This window comes from Ptychodera flava, chromosome 8 (assembly GCF_041260155.1).
Source record: "Ptychodera flava strain L36383 chromosome 8, AS_Pfla_20210202, whole genome shotgun sequence".
Taxonomy (NCBI): domain Eukaryota; kingdom Metazoa; phylum Hemichordata; class Enteropneusta; family Ptychoderidae; genus Ptychodera; species Ptychodera flava.
Genome location: NC_091935.1, coordinates 31878858 through 31900684, shown reverse-complemented (window position 1 = coordinate 31900684; position 21827 = coordinate 31878858). Strand labels below are relative to the sequence as shown.

The 21827-nt window shown below is 36.3% G+C and overlaps 3 protein-coding genes across 4 annotated transcripts in view; 1 reads left to right on the top strand and 2 right to left on the bottom strand.

Annotated features, from left to right (window-relative positions):
• Positions 1–256: 256 nt before the first annotated feature.
• LOC139139082 (peroxiredoxin-like 2C) lies at positions 257–5811 on the bottom strand. Its single transcript, XM_070707818.1, has 7 exons — positions 5588–5811; positions 5185–5221; positions 4471–4502; positions 4218–4271; positions 3607–3706; positions 2435–2566; positions 257–1601 (listed from the first exon to the last, which is right to left on the bottom strand). The coding sequence occupies exons 1-7, from the start codon at positions 5783–5785 to the stop codon at positions 1474–1476; spliced, it is 681 nt and encodes a 226-aa protein (XP_070563919.1). The 5' UTR covers positions 5786–5811; the 3' UTR covers positions 257–1473.
• A 165-nt stretch (positions 5812–5976) lies between these two features.
• On the top strand, positions 5977–19331 carry LOC139139080 (tetratricopeptide repeat protein 4-like). Of its 2 annotated transcripts, XR_011553721.1 has the most exons (11): positions 5977–6131; positions 11414–11531; positions 12115–12276; positions 13672–13817; positions 14984–15040; positions 15242–15328; positions 15788–16005; positions 16479–16566; positions 16917–16999; positions 17633–18727; positions 18782–19331. XR_011553721.1 is itself a non-coding variant. In XM_070707817.1 (10 exons), the coding sequence occupies exons 1-10, from the start codon at positions 6006–6008 to the stop codon at positions 17721–17723; spliced, it is 1176 nt and encodes a 391-aa protein (XP_070563918.1). In that variant the 5' UTR covers positions 5977–6005; the 3' UTR covers positions 17724–19331. The 2 variants fall into 2 exon arrangements, 1 of the variants encoding a protein (XP_070563918.1); XM_070707817.1 differs by having other exon boundaries at positions 17633–19331.
• The window catches only part of LOC139139079 (TPR repeat-containing protein DDB_G0287407-like), a 19267-nt gene continuing 15169 nt past the window's right edge, over positions 17730–21827 (bottom strand). Inside the window, exon 18 of the mRNA XM_070707816.1 lies at positions 17730–21750. Coding sequence (XP_070563917.1) covers positions 21664–21750 — 87 coding nt within the window. The 3' untranslated portion in view covers positions 17730–21663. The remainder of the gene's footprint in view (positions 21751–21827) is intronic.

The window sequence follows — 21827 nt, the reverse complement described above, 5'->3', positions numbered from 1 at the left end:
GACAATCTCATAGTATGGGGGCGCTCTATCACAGCACTGTACCTCACAGTTGTCAAATCCAAGACCCTGCTAAAATAGATCATGGTGGGCGAGAGTTGATACAGTAGTTTTTAAAATCTAGTGTCATTTTGTGAGAAATTGCTGCAGTTGTGGAAGTCTTTCACACTTGAGATTTGTACACGGGGTTTCTGGCAGAGCACTTTGTTCCACTATGAACACAGCCACATGACAGACAATACAAAACAAATGCAAGCAATAAATTGCAGGGGAAATTTATTGCAGAAACAATCTTGATTAAATTTATTATAACCAGGAATTTAGCAATCAATTTATTATCATTCCTATAATTTCTTTTCCTTTAGCCTGAGATACACAGAATTCCATACAAGTTTTTCAACTGTCATTTCTTTTATCAGTAGAAATGTAAATATTGTTAAATCTAGCACTGAAAATATAAATGGAAAATTTGCAAAGATTTAAAAATTGAATATTTCTTCTTGAAAGTGAATAAGAATTGATGAATTGGGATAATACTATGATTAAATAGTAGAAATGACTGCATATGTTTTATCAAAACCGTTACATAAATATTAAAAAACAAGATGCGGTCACTGACACACACTGAAGTTATATATTAGAACAGGGTTGGAGACTGTAGACTTCCCATCTTTCATGTAAACACAGATTATCCGATTTTCAATAAAATTTGAATACACCAAAAAACTATACATATCTACAATTGAAATTTGCATTGGAATACAATACATATCAGTCAAATATATAATTCAGTTACTGGTGAAAGAGTTAAGACATTACTGTCATTGTCCAAAAACTCTAAATGAAAGACGCAAAAGTGCTAAAATTTTGTGTTAGCTTATATAAGAATAAGATTCAGCCTTCACATACTGTGTATGCAGTCACAAAATCATGTACTTGTATCTTATATATAAGAAAATTATGAAGGAAACAGAAAGTCAAGAAATTGAAAATTAAAAATTGCACAAGATGTCAGTACATAAATTCTGAGAAAACATGGACAGTGAGATGATGCCACACATATTTTGTATTCAGTGTTTCATAAATTTTTCAGCTCTGTAGAATACAATACAAACTGCCACTGGTTGCTTTAACTTGTTAAATAATAGACCTCACGATGGGAGTCCAAGGAAAAGACAATATAATAGAAATATATACTTATCACTGACATATGCCTTTTTGAAATTTTGGAAGAAAATGTGTGTGAATTATCATTTTAATTATTAATACTGTAATGCTCCTTGTTGCAGAACCCTGAATAGAAAATTATTACATGTATTTGGTAATCTCATACAACTATTTGTACACCCATCTTTGTGTGCATAAGCCTCTTTAAAATTTTCTTTTGCCATTGGGATTTAGGTACATTGTTCAAATTTTTTCACCTGTCGTGAAAAGGCATGATATATCCATTTGTCACTGTTACTTCAGCCACATCTAAAGTTGTAGAATCCTCTTGTGCTTGTCAAAGTTGACTTGCTGTACACCTGCAATGGCCAGGAGTCTGTTGATTGGTGTGTGGTCCAGCATGTTGCGATCAATATGATAGAAACTCTCAACTTGACCTGAGATTGGATAGAGAAAACAATGATGGTAGAACAGCAAGAGTCATTTGATCTCCATGGCACAAAAAATCATTTGTAGGCATGTAGAGAAAACACATCCTTCTAATTAATATTGATGAAGTTCCTAAACATTTCAAATATCTTTACACCCAAAACAACTGATCTACAACCTCACTAGTTTTTCAAACTGTTGAAATACACAGGCTAAGATGCAGAAGGCCCCTTAGTTCACTGTATTTGATGCAAACAACTGTGGCTTTGCTGCAGTTGTGGAGCACATACAATCTAGAACCAAAGGTATAGTTCTAACATTCCCAAACAGAAACCTCGGTGAAAGGTTACTGAAATGATTAGGCTACTCTCCTTACATTTACCAACAAACTGCCCTTCTGCTAACATTTACAAACACACTGCTCTCCTCAAAAACTGACCACTTGATTCCAGCTGAAACTAATTGACTTGATTTGAATGGACAAACATACAGTGTGCCCTCTCAGACAAACTGACATGTTACTGACTCAGGGGAGTTCTCTTTTACTCAAGAACGTATACTGGTTGATGCAACGAAATTTCAAGAAATTCCTATACTGACTTTATGAGATTAGAAATGTCATAAAACAGACGGCATTCTTAGTTTTCTTAATTGCAGCTCAGTCCAAATAGTTGTCAAACTTTGACACCAACTATGGTCTATGCACACAGCAATACCATTTTGTTGTTTTCCTTGGCAATGAGTCAACAACCAGCTGACACACTCTCCTTTCCAAGATGCTGTATGTTGTCAACAGCAAACCCAAGTTGAAAACTCCCTTCTCTTGTATTGAAACACTTACCTGGTCCCAGTATTAGCTGACCCCCTAATTGATTAATATCAGGTTTAAAACTATTGAACCGCATAATTTTCCATGTACTCTTGAATATTCCACCCAGAATGGATGACTTCACGTGAGGGCTGCTTTGGCTACCTGGTAAATAAGATTTAAAAAGGCCTAATGTAACACACAGCAAGATTTCAGTAAAATAGTAAGGAACAGAGTAAAAATAAAACTTCCCATTTTCTTGCTGGTTAAGAGCTCATTTCTAAACACTCATATATTATGTTTTTAGACTTGCCCTCTCAGTATCTGTGACAAATAGTTGATCTAATATCAACCTTTTCTATCGATTGTCAGAAGCTTGGCTATCATGCTAGAAGGAGAAACATGCACAAGGCTTTAAAACTACCATACATCCTTGACCATGGGCCCTGATAGGAAGTAATAAGAATTAAATAGAAAGCACTGGAATTGCATCAGGAATAGGACAAGTTGTAGTATTTTAGTGATAGCTTTAAGCTCTATTTGCTGCAATATTCTTTCCAGAATTCTGCTGTCTGCAGAATACCTTTGTTGTTCTCTATTTAAAAAAATCATATTGGTATTCCCTATGTTCACTGTGTGATTTCCAGATTCAATGTTAGGCTTAAAAAATAACGGGTTTTTCAGTTTATTTCTGGTATTTGTTTTTGGTTTTTTTTAGCCCAGGAATCTAATACGGTAACCAATGAAAAGAAACCAAATCGGGAATGTTTACATGCAATGGTATATCTGACATACTGCATGATGACAGTGATAACTTTATTGTTCAGAACTACATTCTGTGCACAAGATCTTACTAACAATAAATGCTATATTCCTGCTTTGCATAACAAATGTAATTTTTCCAGGGAATCCCTATAAGTTTTCTAAGTGAACATGATAAAGGAAAGGCTGATGCAAAACTTTTCTTCTTTGCGTCTTGTTTTAGACAACTGAATTCTCATATGAACTTCAGTTATTTTGTCAACAATAACAGTGCTTATTGTATGCAGTGTGTTACATTTTAAGACAGACACTTTGTATTTGAGCAACATACTATGGGTCAAGACGAAAGTAAGCTTGTTTCACTGAAAAAAAATAATGAAGATATCAAAGGTACAGCCACTGTAGTTCAGTATAATAAGCTGGCGTAAGTAAGTTTCCCTGACCTCCTTCAGTAGATCTTGTCCGCAGCTTCAATGCTTTGTAAATGTTTTTCTCTTGATCAACGTACACTTCATGGGGAAACTGGACATCACCTTTGAAAGACTGAGTAAATAAAAGAAATCAAAAAACTTAGAAAAGAAAATACATTAAAGGGCCACTAATACTAACTTTGATGATTTTTTCATTATGTTTATTTTATATATTAATCCACCTTCTTGTTCTACTCCCAAAAGAATGTTGAAACTCCCACTACTTACCTAGTCAACTTAGCGCCTTTATGTGTAAAATGCATTGTTATTGTTTACATTTGACTTCTAGTCCAGACCAGAAGATGAAGTTTACACACATGTGGGCTTAGTTGACAAGCTGAACACTGTGTATAGCAACATACCTTGTGGAGTAGAACAAGGAATTATGGTTCAAATTCATAGAACAAAGAATTATGGTTCACATTCAAAACAAAAATGGTGAAAAAATTATCAAAAGTTAACATTACTGGCCCTTTAATTTAATATCAAAAGCAAAATTACAATGTACAGCTTTGACATCATAAGATTTTTGCAGACCTTACATTGATTCACTGATGTAAGTTTCATTCTCTTTTTGCACTGACCTTAATATAATTCCACGGAATACATCCGATCACGATAAGTCTGACGCCAGCTTCCTGCATAACAAGATTTTGATTGAAAAAAATTATTTCTATATCTATTAATATATGTATGAAATGCAAGTAATGGCTATGTACACACACACACACCACAAAACTTACAGGTGTCTTCTCAGGGAATTAAAGTGTTCGGTGCAAAATGCGAATATGTAAAATTACTTCAAAGAATTATATACAAATTGCATTATCCACTTACCTTCAAGTAATTGACTGGTATTTTAGCTAAATCTGTGAGAAAGTTAAAAAAAAAATGTTTTTGTTACAAGCAATATGATTGTATGAACTTATGAGTCTGGGAACAAGTGTATCCAGATGCTTATTCAGCACCATTGTGTCTGTTCAATGTTCAATCTTCACCATTGTGTTTCCTCTGAAACATGAAGGTGCTCTCCAACAAATCTGAATAGGTAATGCTCTGTAGTGTGCACTTACATTCATCTGATGTTGTAAATTTATGATTATTATTGTGTTACTGTGACCAAACTGTAAACAAGGTAATATGTTTACACTGCAATATCAATTTCAACAACTGGCAGAGGGCATACTACAAAGGTCAATATCAAAATTATAACATTATAGGCCATTTAAATAATTTGTTTGCCGCCCTTGGATTTATGAAAAATCTACCAGCCAGCCAGGAAAAAAAAAACACAGACAAAGACACAAGTGTATTAATATCAGCTCGAATTTGTTTGGTTTCATTTGGAAAAATAATATTTTTATGTGTAATAGTGTTAACATCGTGTTTGCTTTCTTATTTTTCTCTGAAAACCTTAGTAACAGTAAGGGGGCGGCAAACAAGAATTTTATTTAAAGTGTCATATGTTGCTGGTTATGAGAAACAAGGTTTTGAGAAACAAAGTGAATATTGCAGTTCTGAGTTGAAAAGTAAGAAGTTATTGCCACATACCCTGTGCATATTCAATTGATGTATAACACTGGAAAAACTGTAGAAAAAAAGGATGATTTTGTCAAAATATTGAAACTACGTCTTTGTTGTATAACATTTGTAAATTTGCATACTTGTTGGTATTAGTATTAATGTCAACAGGTTTGGTCCCAGCCTAGTTATGTAATCACATTATCCAAAGCATCAACCAACTATTCTCGTTGCCAGGACAACGGCTGAATAATATCGTCGGTTTACTATGTACAATTTTGAGCAATGCAATGAAGTCTTATGAAAGACATTTACTTGCCCACACAGGCCACATTTGGCATTTCTGTTATGGTAACGACGGCAAACGAAATCACGAGTAAACAAACAGAGATTTTAAACAAACACAGTGTGACAGCTCAGGTCGGCGACTTACCCTCAAGAATACTATTATGGCTTTTTCCTTACTGTATAAATATTCGAATGGAATCATGTCCCCATTCTCATCCCACACGGGCATCTTTGCAATGTGATCAAAGTCGACATGAGGACCAGGAGGATCTGGTGTTGGAATGTATAAATTGACGGATTTGCTCTGTTGGGTTGGTCTGGTACCTCTGTCGATGGACGCCATACTTTTCAAATTTGACCTTTCACTTTCAGTGTCACGTGTTCCTCCTTGCAGTGTTTATATATTGTGACTTTAGTATTTAGTTGTCTAATTCACATTTAATCACATTTATTTTTTTCCTCATAAATACTACTATGCATCAAGTTGATATTAGTTTTACAACCATAAAAATAATCAGGATATGAGAATAGACACGTGACTCCGAGGGTTAAAGGTTGTGAACATGGCGGCGAGCAGAGAGGATGCGGAGGAACTTGCAAAACGTCTCGACCAACAGCTTGACGACTATATAGACAAGCTACCAAGGACTAAATATAAAGATGGGCTTTCAGAGGAAAATTGGCGGGAAGTATGTGTACCAAAATATATCGAAAAATACGTTTATTGCCCCTGAGGCTGTCTAAGTTCAGCGGCGCGATGGGTTATTGTTTTGAAAGATAGAATAGTATTAGTATAGCTGCAGTACAGTAGCTCGAGGTTTTGCCTGGGTATTTGGGTTGGACGGCAAAACCAGATTGCCGTCCAACCCAAATACCCAGGCAAAACCTCGAGCTACTATACTGCAGCTAAGAATAGTATTGCCTTACTGCGAATCCGTAGCCTCTGCCACTCGGGTAGGTTGGTCATTGGAGTGGTAGCAGAACACGTCAAGGAGTGGCAGGGCTCGTTTTCGCAGCAAAGTATTGCCATACTACATGTGTGTGATTGCCTCATGAACTCTACAGCTTGTAGGGGGAGGGGTAGCTGCAAAACTGTAGCTCTACGGTGAGGCGGTCGGTGAGTTTTGGTTTTTTGCGACATCGCTCACCAGTAGAGCTACAATGCCGAGGCCCTGTAGCATACAAAATAAGCGCGCCACACATGTATCCTCGTCCATTGCTCGTTTCCGTGACTCACCCATTGAAATGTTACAGCTGCTTCTTGATGCCTCTGCCTGCTTTCCATTGCACCGGATTAATCTAATTTCTTCATTGAACTAATCTCTAGACGTTTTATTTTTGATTGCCATGTTCTGCGTACACGATCCATGGCTGCAGACGACCAGAACAACATTACCTCGACTGAGGGTGCTTCTATCTAAAGGAGGGATCTCACTTACAACAACAACAACAACAACACATGGCGCGGCATTTTCATGTAAAATCCCACATATTTACCGCATTTGGTCGTACTGATTTATCACTACTGAAGACTAAACACTATACTACACTAACCTTGTTGTTTATGGGGTTTGGTATTAGCACAGACACGTCGATCGCGTTCCATAAACATTGAGCGTGTCTCTGGGCCATTACCAGAAGTTGGTAATGGCGGCTCCAAGAAATGTTTTTGGAACGTGATCGACGTATTTGAACAAATACCAAACCCCATACACGACAAGGTTAGTGTAGTATAGTGTTTAATCTTCAGCAGTGATAAATCAGTATGACCAATGCACAATAAATATATGAGATTTTACATCAAAATGCCGTGCCATGTGCAGCGTGCTTATTAGTCCCCACGGACACCGTCCGGGGGGACTTATAGGTTTGGTCATGTCCGTCCGTGTGCGTCCGTCCGTTCGTTCACGCGCAGATATCTCAGACATGCCCAGGTCAATTTCTTTCAAACTTTGCACAAGGATAGTACCCTACCCCATACAGATGCACGTCGATTTGTTTCACAATGCGATCAAATTTGGCCGTGTTAGAGGACTTTTTAGTTTTCATCTCCATAGACTCCTATGTATAAGGCAGTCTCCATAGACTCCCATGTATAAGGCAGACCATAGACTCCCATGTATAAGGCAGTCCATAGACTCCCATGTATAAGGCCAAGAAAAATTTAGTTTCTCATCGTATTCATATTGCAAAAAGGATGCAGTGACACAGTTTTTTAGTCCCCATGGATGAAGTCCAGGGGGCTTATAGATTGGGTCATGTCCGTCCGTGAGTCCATCCGTTCACGCAGATATCTCAGATATTTTGACAAAATGTCACGTGACCTTGGTGACCTTTGACCTCAAATATATATATTTGTCCATAACTCAGTAACCACAAGTGCTACACCCTTCATATATGGTATGATGGGACAGCTTATGACGCCACATATTGTACCTTATTAATTATGCACATATCTAATTTTGAGCTAGCCAATCGAGCTAGAGGTCTGATTTTTGGTATATAGGGATAATTTAGCAATACATTTTTTTTGACAAAATGTCACATGACCTTGGTGACCTTTGACCTCAAATATACATATTTGTCCATAGCTCAGTAACCACAAGTGCTACACCCTTCTTATTGTATGGTATGATGGGACAGCTTATGACGCCACATATTGTACCTCATTCATTATGCACATATCTAATTTTGAGCAAGCCAATCGAGCTAGAGGTCTGATTTTGGTATATAGGGATAACTTTGCAATACATTTTTTTGACAAAATGTCAGTGACCTCGGTGATCTTGGACCTCAAATATATATATTTGTCCATAACTCAGTAACCACAAGTGCTACACCCTTCATGTATGGTATGATGGGACACTTTATGACGCCACATATTGTACCTCATTAATTATGCACATATCTAATTTTGAGCGAGCCAATAGAGCTAGAGGTCTGATTTTTGGTATATAGGGATAACTTAGCAATACAATTTTTTTTCAAAATGTCATGTGACCTTGGTGACCTTTGACCTCAAATATACATATTTGTCCACAACTCAGTAACCACAAGTGCCAAACCTTTCATATATGGTATGATGGGACACCTTATGACGCCACATATTGTACCTCATCAATTATGTGTATATCTAATTTTGAGCGAGCCAATAGAGCTAGAGGTCTGATTTTTGGTATATAGGGATAACTTAGCGATACAATTTTTTTTCAAAATGTCACGTGACCTTGATGACCTTAGACCCTGATTATACATATATATGCATAACTCAGTAACCACAAGTTCTATAAGCTTCAATTTTGATATGGATATTGCAGTGTTTCATCTAGGCTGCGCGATTGCGCGATTCCCCCTCTTTTGTGTGCTGCGCGCCGCCAATCACAGGTAGAAGGGGCAACCCATCGCGCACTGCACTGAGCTGGCTGGAATGGCTGCTATCATGGGTGTCACACTTCGATGCATTTGACCCATTATCGGCACCTGTGGTAACGGGCATTGTATAGTGTTGCAAGAACATTTACATGGAAGGGACTAATTTTAGTTCGATTTTGATACTTTTTGAACTGCTTCAATAAATTGCTGTTGAAACAATACCACACGTAAATTTCCGTACGCTGATTTTGGATATGAAAGCCTGTCAGCCAGTTGAGAGTTACGTTCACAAAAGTTCATTGCCCTAGCCCGATAAGGTTTCTGTGTCACATTATCTCTGTACGATTGAGAAAAGGACACAAACTGAAGTTTTTATGCATCGTATGGATGTCCATAACACTCTGAAAATAATTCTGATAACAAAATTGACACGAAAATTTGGACTTTACTGTCACAGGAACGTGTTCAGTGCAGACTGCATGCAATGAAAGTCACAAGCAATTAAAGCATGCTGTGGTGTCAATGGGTCCGGTTTTTGAGTTCATTGAACAGACACTGACTTATTTTTCGGGGCAAATAAACCCTAAAGTTAACTGTCGGTGACAACCAACCTTTCTGTTTGTTATTTTCCCGTTCTAAAATGACTGACAAAAAGCAACTGGAGCGAATCTGACATCAAGAAACTCCGCATGGCTTACTAAGGTTCCACCCTCTAAGTTGTTCGTTTTAATTCTACTGAGTCTGCGCACAAAATTACAAGACCAGCTAGGTCACTAGAAAAATACAGCTAACTGGTTTGTATAGGGCAATGTTGATCCAAACTTACAGTAGTGAGGGATGATATAAGCACTGTAAAAACGTGACAAACAAGTACACTATTTTTTTCAGAAGCTACAAAACATTCCTTTATAACTACAAAAGAGTTTTTTCTTGCTTTTTGTAGTGCAGACAGTTCAGTGAAAAATGAAAAAAATCCCTTGAAAGTACAGTGGGAATGGCTAACTATAATTGTTAACTTTTATGTTTGAATGTACATTAAGCCCTAAGAAAGCAAACATACAGAATATGTACGAACAAACAGAATAATTTAGCATACAGAATATGCTTCAATTTTTTTAGGAATAGTAATGCTTATGAATATTAATGAGCTGTCTGCCACTCTTGGAAGCCCTATACATTCACAACAGTGATACGCAAATTTGTTGACTTTTGAAAAAATCTTATAGAAGATGGTGTTTGCAGCCAGCAGCTTGGATTGTGTAAGCAAGTTATTTATGGCTTGTAGTATGTATAACACAAGTAACATCACTGCAACATTACAACTTACATATAAGATGCCATTATATGTTTTAGTTAAATCCCCCCCAAAATTTTAAAATCCCCCTCAAAAATTACAGTAGAGGGGGACCAATCCCCCCCCCCCTGGTGTAGCATCCTAGATGAAACACTGGATATTAGACCTTCAGATTTCACATCTCGTACCTCATTTATTATGCACATATGTATTTCTTGGCTGGCCAACACAGCTAGAGGTCTGATCTTTTTTCCCGATTTAGAACCATAACTTAGACATGCCTCTTGTTATAAATTGGGAAAAATGACATAAACCTATGTGCCCATAGATGTGAACTTATACACTCCAGCGATACTTTTTAATGGCCACATTTCCCTGCCCCATCAAGACTAATACTCCTTTTACAAGTGCGGACTATGTCATTGACAATGACTTGTTTTGCATGCTTCAGGGCCTTCGGCATTGTAGCTCTACTGGTGAGCGATGTCGCAAAAACCAAAACTCACCGACCGCCTCACCGTAGAGCTACAATTTTGCAGCTAGTAGGGGGAGGGGTACTGCAGCTCGATGTTTTGCCAGGTAATCAAAACCTCAAGCTACAGTACTGCACCTACTATTGCTGGACCGGGTGACTGGGTGCCATACGTTGAGAGTTCCAATCTTATCGAGAATTTACTGGTACCTGAGATTCAGGGAAATGATACTATTTGATAGTTTGGATCTCAAGAAGCCCTTGAAAATTTCTGAAAAAGTAATTGAATTTTAAGTGACTTTTAGTGTGTGGACCCTTGGTTGGTTTTCACACTGGCTAAAAAACTTGCTTATTATAAAAAAGTTCAATAGAGGATAAAACAAAATTCTTCTCGGGAGAGAGTTTATTGTTAAATTTGGCAAAAGGAAGAGTTAGAGTTAAAAAAGATCGTGTAAAATAATTCTTGTAACCTCACCAATTTTTAGCTCACATATGGTGTGTATGTATGTATGTATGTATGTATGTATGTATGTATGTATGTATGTATGTATGTATGTATATGTGTGTGTGTGCAGAATGTTTCTGATGTACCATTGCAACAGCTAAACTGACAGACTTAACTGGTGAACTTGCAGTAACAACTTCCCTTTATCGCGTACAGACAATCTTCCTGAATCACAACATACCACATCATGTCTGATTTTCAAGGTGTCCCTTAATATGATATGTTAATATTTGAATATTTTTAACAAAAGTGGTTGCAATTCCTGCAGCCAGAATATCTTCTCCTTACCATTTACATGTAATAGCTTTCATTCTTCACTTTCATGAAGGAAATAGAGCAAATACCAGCGTTCATGACAACAGCGCCAACAGAAGACGAGATAGCCAACAATCCTACATTAGCTGCACTACAAGCTATCAAACATGAAGAGACAGCGCCCCCAGAGGGTAAGCTTTAATGAAAATGGCAGTGTGTCTCAGCTACAGGCAGCAAACCACCTATTCTGACTGTTTAAGAAAGCTGACATGATCTTGACGTATTGTACCTCTTTATTTAAAAAGTCTAAACGCGAAATAATGTATTTTGTAACAAGGATCATCCATTTATCTTCACAAATTCAGCAATCAACCCAATTTGGTTTTAGAGTTTTATAGATGGAATAATTTTCAGTTTTTACTGAAGTTTTTCTTGAGATTTTTACTGAGCAGGAGAAATGTTAAGGGGGATTGAGAAAGAACCAGTGTTCTCCACAGCTTTGGAAACAAAGGGGTTCTTATTTACACAGCAATACATAATTTGCAAAATGTTTTGTTGTGAAAGTGTATTTTTCTATATGCTTATTAACATATGAATCAGAATAGACTGCTGGAAAAAACAGACCAATGGCCCAGCCCTGAAAATCTTTATATGGAGAACCCTGAAGAAGAACAAACTGAAGAACAACGTGTTAGAGATGCAGAAAACAATGTGAACCATTGCAATAATACTTGCGATTATAAACGCATTGATTCCTGTCTTTGGTTTCTTTAGAAAAAGCTGCAAATTTCAAAGAAGATGGCAATGATTATTTCAAGAAGAAGAAATACAAGCAAGCCATTATAGCCTACACGGAGGGAATAAAACAAAAATGCAGCGATGTCAAACTCAATGCCATTCTGTTCACTAACAGGGCAGCTGCACAGTTCTACATAGGTGAGTTGGAGGTAAACCATCTGAGCTTGTATTTAACCCTTTTCCTGCCAAGTTCATATTTCCCCATTAGGTCAGGCTGGTTAACATTAGTAAAGTAAAACATGTCCCGTATGGTGCATTTTTACAAAGACTTGAAGATTTGAAGGTCTCTGAAGACAGAGATACTGTAAGTGTAAACATGATTTTTACAGACAAGCTGCTACAACATACCAAGCCAAGTGGGTGAAAAAATGGTTTTGGCTCAATACCGCTTTTTACTGACTTGGCAGATGGGGAAGTGATACTGTCTGGCAGGTAAAGGGTTAAAAATGAAAAAACTAGAACACCTATGATAAATAGTTGTAACAAGTGTCAGATTTGCTCATCAAAAACGGAAATTTTCAGCAGTACTTTGTTCTTTGCCGAGACAACATTAAACTATTCTTATTCACCATCAAGAATGAAAATTAGAGCTCAAAATGAAAAAAGTGTAACTCAAGAGAGGAGTACTGGGTATTACCAGTGTTTGAAATTTAAAAAATGGCTGCCTTTATCTGTGTAAACCCTGTGCAAAAAAGTAAAATGTTCCACTTTCACAAAACAAGGCGAGAAAAAGTAGTTTCCTCCTCACTTTCAAAATGCGTTCTCTTCAGTGTGGACCAGCAAAGAAATGAAGGATATCCAGGGTTCAAAAACCAGATACAGGAGTGCATTCTGCTTAGAATGTACGTGGGAAATGTTACTGCAAATACTGATAAACAAAAGGACAATAAGTAATTATGGCTTACCATCTTTTTATCTGAGTTGATAATTTCTGTTCAGTCTCTTGACAATAGTTTCAATGAATATAAGAAAAATATATGACAGGCTGGTAAATAGGCCAGACCAGTGAAGTCTGCAAAATTGAAAAGTCAGAGTTCTCTCAAGGTTCAGCAAATTTTGTCATTGTATTTAGGAGTATGGAAACAAAACCTGATTAGTTACAATTCAGTAGATTTTCGATCAGATTCCAACTCACAATGTTCGGCACCTACATGTAGTCATCTGGCAAATACATCTCAGTCAAAACCACTCGGCCAAATCCCAACCTTTAAAAAAAGAGTGGTTTGTTAACTGAGCTAAATTGTTACAATTATTCTGACTGCAACCAATCCACACACTGTGGAGTTCATGAAGCACTCACATACTCAATATCACACATCGCACAAAATCTTTATCAGAGCAATGTATACATCACCTGACTGGGTGAAAGACAGCCTCAGGGCCGATCTGTCCACGAGCTGTCAACTCAATTAACCCAATTATGTTTCAAACACCAGTCATGCATGACTGCTGTTGAATGTAACACTTTGAAAGTCTTTATTCAGTTGATCTTTAAATTGGTAACAGGACAATGATATGAAACTTTTTTCTCAGGTAATTACAGATCCTCATTAAATGACGTCAAAGAAGCTAAGAAATTGAAACCAGATCATCTGAAGGCATTGATCCGTGGAGCAGAATGCTGTATGAAATTATCAAATTTTGAAGAGGCCATGACCTGGTGTGATGAAGCATTGAAAATATCCTTTGTGTTTTCAATTCTGTAAAAAATTGATCTAGCACAGTAATGTGATAAAAGTGCATAATGTTTACTCTTTGGGTGCTGTAATTTTTACCCACCACAATTTTGGTGCAACATTTTACCAATTTTTTATGAATTTTTCTGTAATTGTTTTGATAATTTTGGACCAAAAGGACATCACATTTCATTGACTACAGCTTTTTATGAAAATTTTGTCAAAAATCTGACAAAAATTTGACTGGTATATATTTTATTAGAGCGACAAAAATTGACTTTGGTGCTCAAAGGGTTCAAGGGACAAAGTTGGCCATTTTTCATAAATTTTGTTTGATATAGGATACTACTTATATTGTTTGACATGTTGAAAGATACTGAATGAATGGGTGACAATGCATATATTCGACCCCGATTTTAGACATGATAAATGAAACCATCGCGAAAAATGAATTAGTGGTCATGACCATTAATTTTCATTTAATTTGTCTAAAATCAGGGTTGAATGTATGCGTGGTCACCCATTCATTCAGTATCTTTCAACATGTCAAACAATATAAGTAGTATCTCGTATCAAACAAAATTCATCAACATGGCCGATTTTAATTAACTGAACATCCAAGACCACTGTCAGTCATTGAAAGATTTGCAGTTTTGCTGAATGAAAGTATTTCTTTTGATGAAACATCAAAAGGCTTTAAAATGACCCTTGTACTACCCTGTTCATATTTCACCATCAAGGTCAACTTGGTTGAAAACCAGTGAGGGATAACATGTCCCATTTGTTGCATTTCAATGAAGACTTGAATATTCGAAAACTTGTACATGTTAAAATGATAGTCTCTAATATGATATGTGATGAAGAGGACCCCCTAATGTAACAAATGTTGTAAAAATTATCCATTTAAGTTCAGTACATTATGCTGTCATATACACAGCTGTATGTTGTCTTTCACTGATACGTTCTTTAACAATACCAAGGTAGAGTGACAAAACAGTCATTTCTTAATCTCCAGTAAAATGATATGTATCACTTTCTAACACACATTATATAAATATTCCTAAATTGGAATCGAGTTATCTAGTTCAGCTGGTCTGTGCTTAACTTACAAATGCTGTTACCGGTATGTTTTTTGAAATCTCAAATGTTTGTTCCTTGACGGTAAGCACGTATCTCCCTCAGAGAAAAAAGTTCTCGACATCAGAGCAAAGGCAGATAAAGAAAAAGTAAGTACATGATGCAGCTTTGCAAAATTTTGATATTCATCGACTTCATAATTCAACTGTAGATTTCAATCAGATGGAATCAGGTGGACTTGTAATAATGTTTCAATACATCTTTGTGCCAGATGCATTGATCTATGTGAATTGTAATTGTATATCTGATCATATCACCACTTGTCTGATCATGTTATCGTTTATTTGCAGAGGACAGCTGAACGGGACAAGAGGAAACAGAAAGTGGCAGAGAAGAAAGAGAAAGCCAAACAGGAAGCTCTAATAGCTGCAATAAAAGTGAGATTACTATGATTAGATTTGAATTTTATTTGATCAGTTAGTCTTTAGAAATTCATCAAACTTGATATACTTCCGCTTTAATCAAAGTCAAGCCATTATAATGAGTTATTGACATTCTGTCAAAAAGACTTTAGAAGTTAGACGGCAGTGCAGTGAAGTGTCTATTCTTCATTAGAATTACATGTATGTGAGCTGAGTACTTTAGTATGTCAATTTCTTTGTGGGTCAAAATAGCGTACCAATACAAAATGTGTGACATCTTTCGTAAACATAACACCGTATCCAAGTAAATCCATGATTTGGAGTTGACAATTGATGTCAAATTTTCAGTCAACAGTGTACACCTCAAAGTATCTTTTGAATCAAACGAAAGGGAACTATCATGCATAGTCAGGTCACATGGAAAAAATATTTAAAACAATTTCCATTCCATACTCCTTTTTTCCGGCATGACAGGCAAGGAAAATAACACTAGCAAGTCCACCAGTTCCAGAAGACCCAGATGCGGAACCATCAACTCAAGATCCATTGTCATTGTCCAGCATAGAGGGCAGTGTTCCTACTGGTCATAAAGTTTACCTGGACGACAGCGGGGTGCTGCATTGGCCAGTTTTGTTTATGTATCCTGAGTATGGACAGACAGATATGATCAATGACTTCAACGAAAATGATAGGTTTGTTGTTTTAAGCATCATCTTTTTCACTGTCAGTGGATAAATTCATATTGTACAAGAAAATATATATATTAGCCCACTCACAGAAGAAGCTAGCTGTTGTATTTCCAGAGAAAAAATGGATGTAGGAGGCCGCTGATTGGATACAATTGTTCTCAATTCTACATAAATGAAAATAAAATTTTCAGTGAATCCAAAGAAGTTGAAAAAGTTTACATCCAATCACTGAAAAATTGTGATTTTGTGTTTCTTTTTGAAGAGGAAGTTGAATTTGAAAATTTCCAGTGCAAGTCATTTAACACCTATTCAACTCTTTCACCCCAAAATATTGGTACAACCCTAAATATTTGTACACAACCCCATTGTTTTCCATGGTAAAGTTGGAACTCTACACATGGAAGTGGGTTGAAAGAGTAAACTGTTGAAGGAAGAATGGCATCTAGCTAATGGTGCATCTCTCTTGTTTATTTCAGATTCATTGATCATGTCAATGTCATGTTTGGAGGTGACAGTGTTGCTCCATGGGACGAAGAAAGGACATACAAGCCTGAGAATTTAGAGGTAAATAATTATTTGCAGTCTCATCTACTAGAGATGTGTGTATGATATCAAGATTACAATTCTATTTGCATAGCCTACATAAATTTCCACTTTGAAAAAAGAGGGTGCAATCGTAATATTATACACGCTATTATCATGGAAATATTTCCAGGTGAATTTATTTGATGCCGTTCTGCTGCACAGTACATTGAAATGGAGGGCTTGAACAACTTTTTCAAGCCAATAATTATCAGTAGCTCTGATGTCATTTCTGTTGCCATAGATATGGTAAAGCAATGACAAATACCAGTACATTGTGTTTCAGGTGTGTCTTCCCTGCTCCAATATGTCAACTTTTGGTTTCTTTGTAGATATACTTTGAAGAAATGGACAAGAGGGTGCTGCACAGTGTCTCCATGAATGCAACTCTTGCTGAAACCTTGTCAGATCCCAGGTAAATTATCACAGGATAAAGATATTACATTGAACCCTTCGCATTGGATATGACACAGGTAGAGGGAATATGATATTACCCCAGTAAGGGGCCTATAACACAGAGCAATTTAATTGGTCCAGAATGGTACACATCACCATGGCAACTTCAAACAAACTCCTTGCCTTTAATTAACATATGTAGTACGTACCAGTATTGATTCAGCCCTTTACCAGTTCATTTCCAGCATATGATTACAGTATTGACAGAGATCAGTCATTGTTCTTTCATGTAAATTTGGGCATTCCAGTAATTAGATTGCAGTGCAAGGAGGACATTAGTCAAAATTTCCCATACATTTGAAGCGAGCTGAAAATTGGTCAGAAAAAATTTGTATGAAATGTGTGACTTGCATATCAATTGTGCATTGCTTATATGCATATTTTGTTGTCCACATTTTCACAATGATAGATTTTATATTATGAATGAAATATCTGAAAATTTATTTTTTCAAGAAACTAGAGTGAGATTTCTCTTGAATTTAGACGGTGAATTTGGAATGAAATAAATTATGATGCTGTATACTTTAAGTCCATTTCTCTGTGACACAAGAGTTTAAACCAGTAATATTTTTTGTTGTTATTCATTTGACAGGTATCTTGTGGTAGCAGGCAACCCACATTTTATCCTACTGGTTTCACAGACTCAATTCCGTGATGAATATCTGAAAAAATTCACAAACTAATGTCAGTACTTCCAAAATGTCAACATTTTATTCTTCAAAAGATCTGTATAAAAACATTTTTACTTGTAACAGTACAAAATAAAAATCTCCAAGATTGCTCACCCAACAGTTCGTCTTATTTTAAAAACTTTTTTAGACATGAGAACTTTGAGTTGACAGAATTTGTAGGTGATAGTTCAAAATTAAATGTAACCTCTTAAAAATTATGTAAAATACTGTTTGAGTTGTACACACAGATTAAGTGATATTACATTCCTGGACAAGTTTTGGCACCTTAGTATATCACAAGCTATGGCTGTTAAGGTAGTATGCACCTCGAAAGTGAAAGACTTTAACTTTTGCTCAAACTTTCCGTGAGGAATCTTTCAACCATTGTCTTTCAAAATCAGGAATAAAAATCGGGGGTCACCGTGCAAATTTTGGTACTAGAGAAACAAATAACCCAAGATTTACCAATATTTGAAATTCAAAATGGCTGCCATCCCTGTGTTAACTCTATGGAGAAAAAGATGAACTTTCAAATTTCGAAAAACTAAGCCAGTGAAAATTTTTCTTACACCAAGAGCTTTAAAATGAACCCCCACAAGTGGTATATCAGAAGAGAATTGTAAAAGTTTGAGAGTCCGAATATCTGTCCCCGAGGTGCATTCTACCGTAATTTATGTAAGCCTCCCATGAACTGTATACATTTATCTGATACTCGTGCTAGCAATTAAGGTAGAATGCGCCTTGGGGACAGATATTCACTCCCAAATTTTTACAATTCTTTTCTGATCTACCACTTGTGGGGGTTCATTTTAAAGCCTTTGGAGTAAGGAAAATTTTCAGTCTCTTTATCAAAAATCGAAAATTCAATTTTTCCTCATAGAGTTAACAAAGGGGTGTTGGCCATTTTGAATTTCAAATTTTTCTGTAATACCAAACTACGTATGGTGACCCTAGATGTTTATTCTTGATTTGGTTGAAAGTTTCATTGAGGAAAGTTTGAGCAAAAGTTGGTTGGTGTGAATGCTAAAACAACCAGCATAGTAAACCTCACATTTGAGCAAAAGTTTCAGTCTTTCACTTATGAGGCATATAAAAACTTAAAGAGAAATATTTACCTGATATCCATAAAGTCACATGACAAAACCTCACATTTTAGCCCTATTGTTGACAACTTACCCTGATACTCTGAACATCCTTGTATGAAATTAATGATACTCTGGAAGTGCCAATAGCTGTGACAATAACAGAACAGCGAGTATTCGTTTCTCATATGGCAACTTAGTGTAACCCCTCCACCCCTCATTGCCCAGTGTACTAGTCAAAATACCACAATTGAAATAATAGGATCAGGCACAAGGTTGACAATGAGATAGTATATCAGTAGTGACTGTTTGGTAAGGGTAGGAGGTTTATCATTGACTATGAAGCAAAGTGATACAAGGTTTATGTCAATTGCATTTGCATGAAATGAACAACAACCCAAATGTTAAAATTAAGACTTAAATCGCTCCAATGTGAATGCCTTATTTGCACTACTGAGAGCAAGTTATCTGTAAGGTCTACACAAATTACAGTAACCTTGCTTTAAGGATACAATAAAATGTCTGAGAAAAATGTCAAGGGTTGCATCTGGTATCTCTTGATTATATTGTGTCATGATTATTAACAATTTTGTTTCTTTTAGCATTCAGAAAAAACTGTAAATGTTTCTGTTGTTTCCTAAATCTCAGAAGGCCTCATATCATAGAAAAGTGAAAATATAGTGCACTGATGAACATACAACCAGCATAGTAATCTTAATCCCCCCACTCTCCAAGAATTTTCCTCTGTCAAAAAATGTAAATATCAGGCATAAGATACATCTGCATTGATGGTTAGATGCCTCATGACCATAAAAAGCATGTCTACAATTTTAGGAAGGTGGTACAGTGAATTGTGTTTTCTTAGACACCAACCAAACACAGCCTGCTATTTAGGTATATAAACTGTATAGCTCCATTAGCTGTATCTTGTTGCATTTATTTACAAAAAAATACAATCCAATCTTGAGAGAGATATTTTGGATCCCTGTTATTAAGCCTTGCTGTCTTTGAAAATGTTACCATTTCCATCATAGTGCTAGATTTTGTCCATTAAATTCTCATGCTTACCTGTATGTATGTATGCGCAGCAGCCATATTTGAAATGCAGCTTGAAAATTATGTCATTGTTAAAATCTAAGTTGTGCTTTCATCATTGGTGTTTGAACAATGTTCTTCGGTCTCACTTCGGTAAGCATTTTTACATAAGTTTCATTTGATTTCAAACTGTCTTTAAAAAATATGCAAAAAGATACAGCTCATGGGGCTTAAAGATGGAAGGATTTTCAGTTTGGCACATACTTCATAAGTTCAACATTCTCTGAAATCCACACTGCTATAGTACTCACAACATCAAAAACTCAAATTAAAATGGCACGCAAATATATAATATAAAGTAGACATTAAATATACATTCTCCAAATGAAATTTATAATATCAATATTTAGATATACACATTGCCTCACAAACATGACAAGATCAATATTAGAGTTAGTTACCATAGTACTGTTTTATCTGTAAACCAGGGTATGATGGGATGTGAAATGCAACTACCATACATATACAAAGAAACAAGTGTTAAGTCAAGGTTGCAGAAAAACAATGGGATACTGAGTTCATGAAAAGGAATTTTGTCAACTGTATCATCACAGACAATCACTGATTTTCACTTGGATGATTCATGAGAAAAAGTGCACCATCAAAACTGTATGGCACTTCTGAAAATTCCATATGTATATAGAACTCACCAGCCTCTTTTACCATATATGGAAATATGCAAATTTGCAGTCACCTAGTAACTGTGTGAGGAGCATTAGCTGTGACATTTAATGCATCTTATTGTTCTACTCCCAAATTCCTGTGAAAATGTACCACACTCTGTGTGTATGTGTAACATCAAATATTATTGTTGGCAACCGGAAATTAATCTAGACTTGTATCAAGTTATCAGCAACATTTGTATACTGTATATGATGCGTTTGTGTTTGTGCGACTGTTGCTTTATCGTTGAACATAATCCAGGGAGAGGAAGAAGACAATGTACATGTTTTATGAAACAAAAGTTAATGTGTGAAAATATCAAAAGTACAACTATCTCTATTACAATAATCAACAGTGTCTAAGGGGTGTATGTTGCTATTCATTAATTACAAAAGGCTCCATTGGGCAGGCGCATTACTTCTGAAAATGAAGATTGGACTCACAAGTGACCCTCCTCCTCCTGAGTTATATACACTAAATGGTGTATTGCTTTGTGTGATAGGAAGTACAGCAAAGAGAAAGTTTTAATTTGGACAAGTCACAGTTTTTCCGACAATGTTTAACCCATTCAACCTCCAGTCAGCTGAATAGCTGTTGAACAAAGATAATCAACTGGCTTTTGATTTCTCATGTGATAGTACTGACACAGCTTAAAGTTACATTTAGTCAGAGGCATCTTGCCCTATACGACATTTTTGGAACACAGATAAAAGTTAATCGTAGAAGCCTTGTTTATAGCCCCCTGGAAATCTTAATGTAGTACATGTAAAACCACAATGTTTTTGTGAGTTTTTAGAAAAGGTCAAAACTCGACAAAGTTTGGTTGCTTATGTGGCTTTTCGTGATTGCAATTTTTGCACAGCCAAATCACTTTCTAGGGAAGAGTTGGACAACTAACTGTGCTGTCAATGGGTTGGAAGAGTTATTATAACACCCATGGACCTTGATCTTCACATGAACACTAGACTAAACGATTGGTCGCTCCATACACTCCCCTCCTCACATGACACCAGACTGTGAAAATGGCCTTCAGTTTGATCTGGGGCTGTGACTTCAGTATTGTGACAGAGCTTCGTTTTTGGACTTGGAGTACTGTCCATGTCCAAGTTTTGCTACCTTTTTTTGACGTATTTTGCAATTCTTGGGTGTTGTAACTTCTCCTTTGTTGCTTTAGTAACTGTATGATCAACCCCGTATATCTGAAAAGTCAATGCAGAACAGCTTATCAAAAATAATCTATTTACAAAAAAAATATTATTTCTGTTTTGTTGCATAA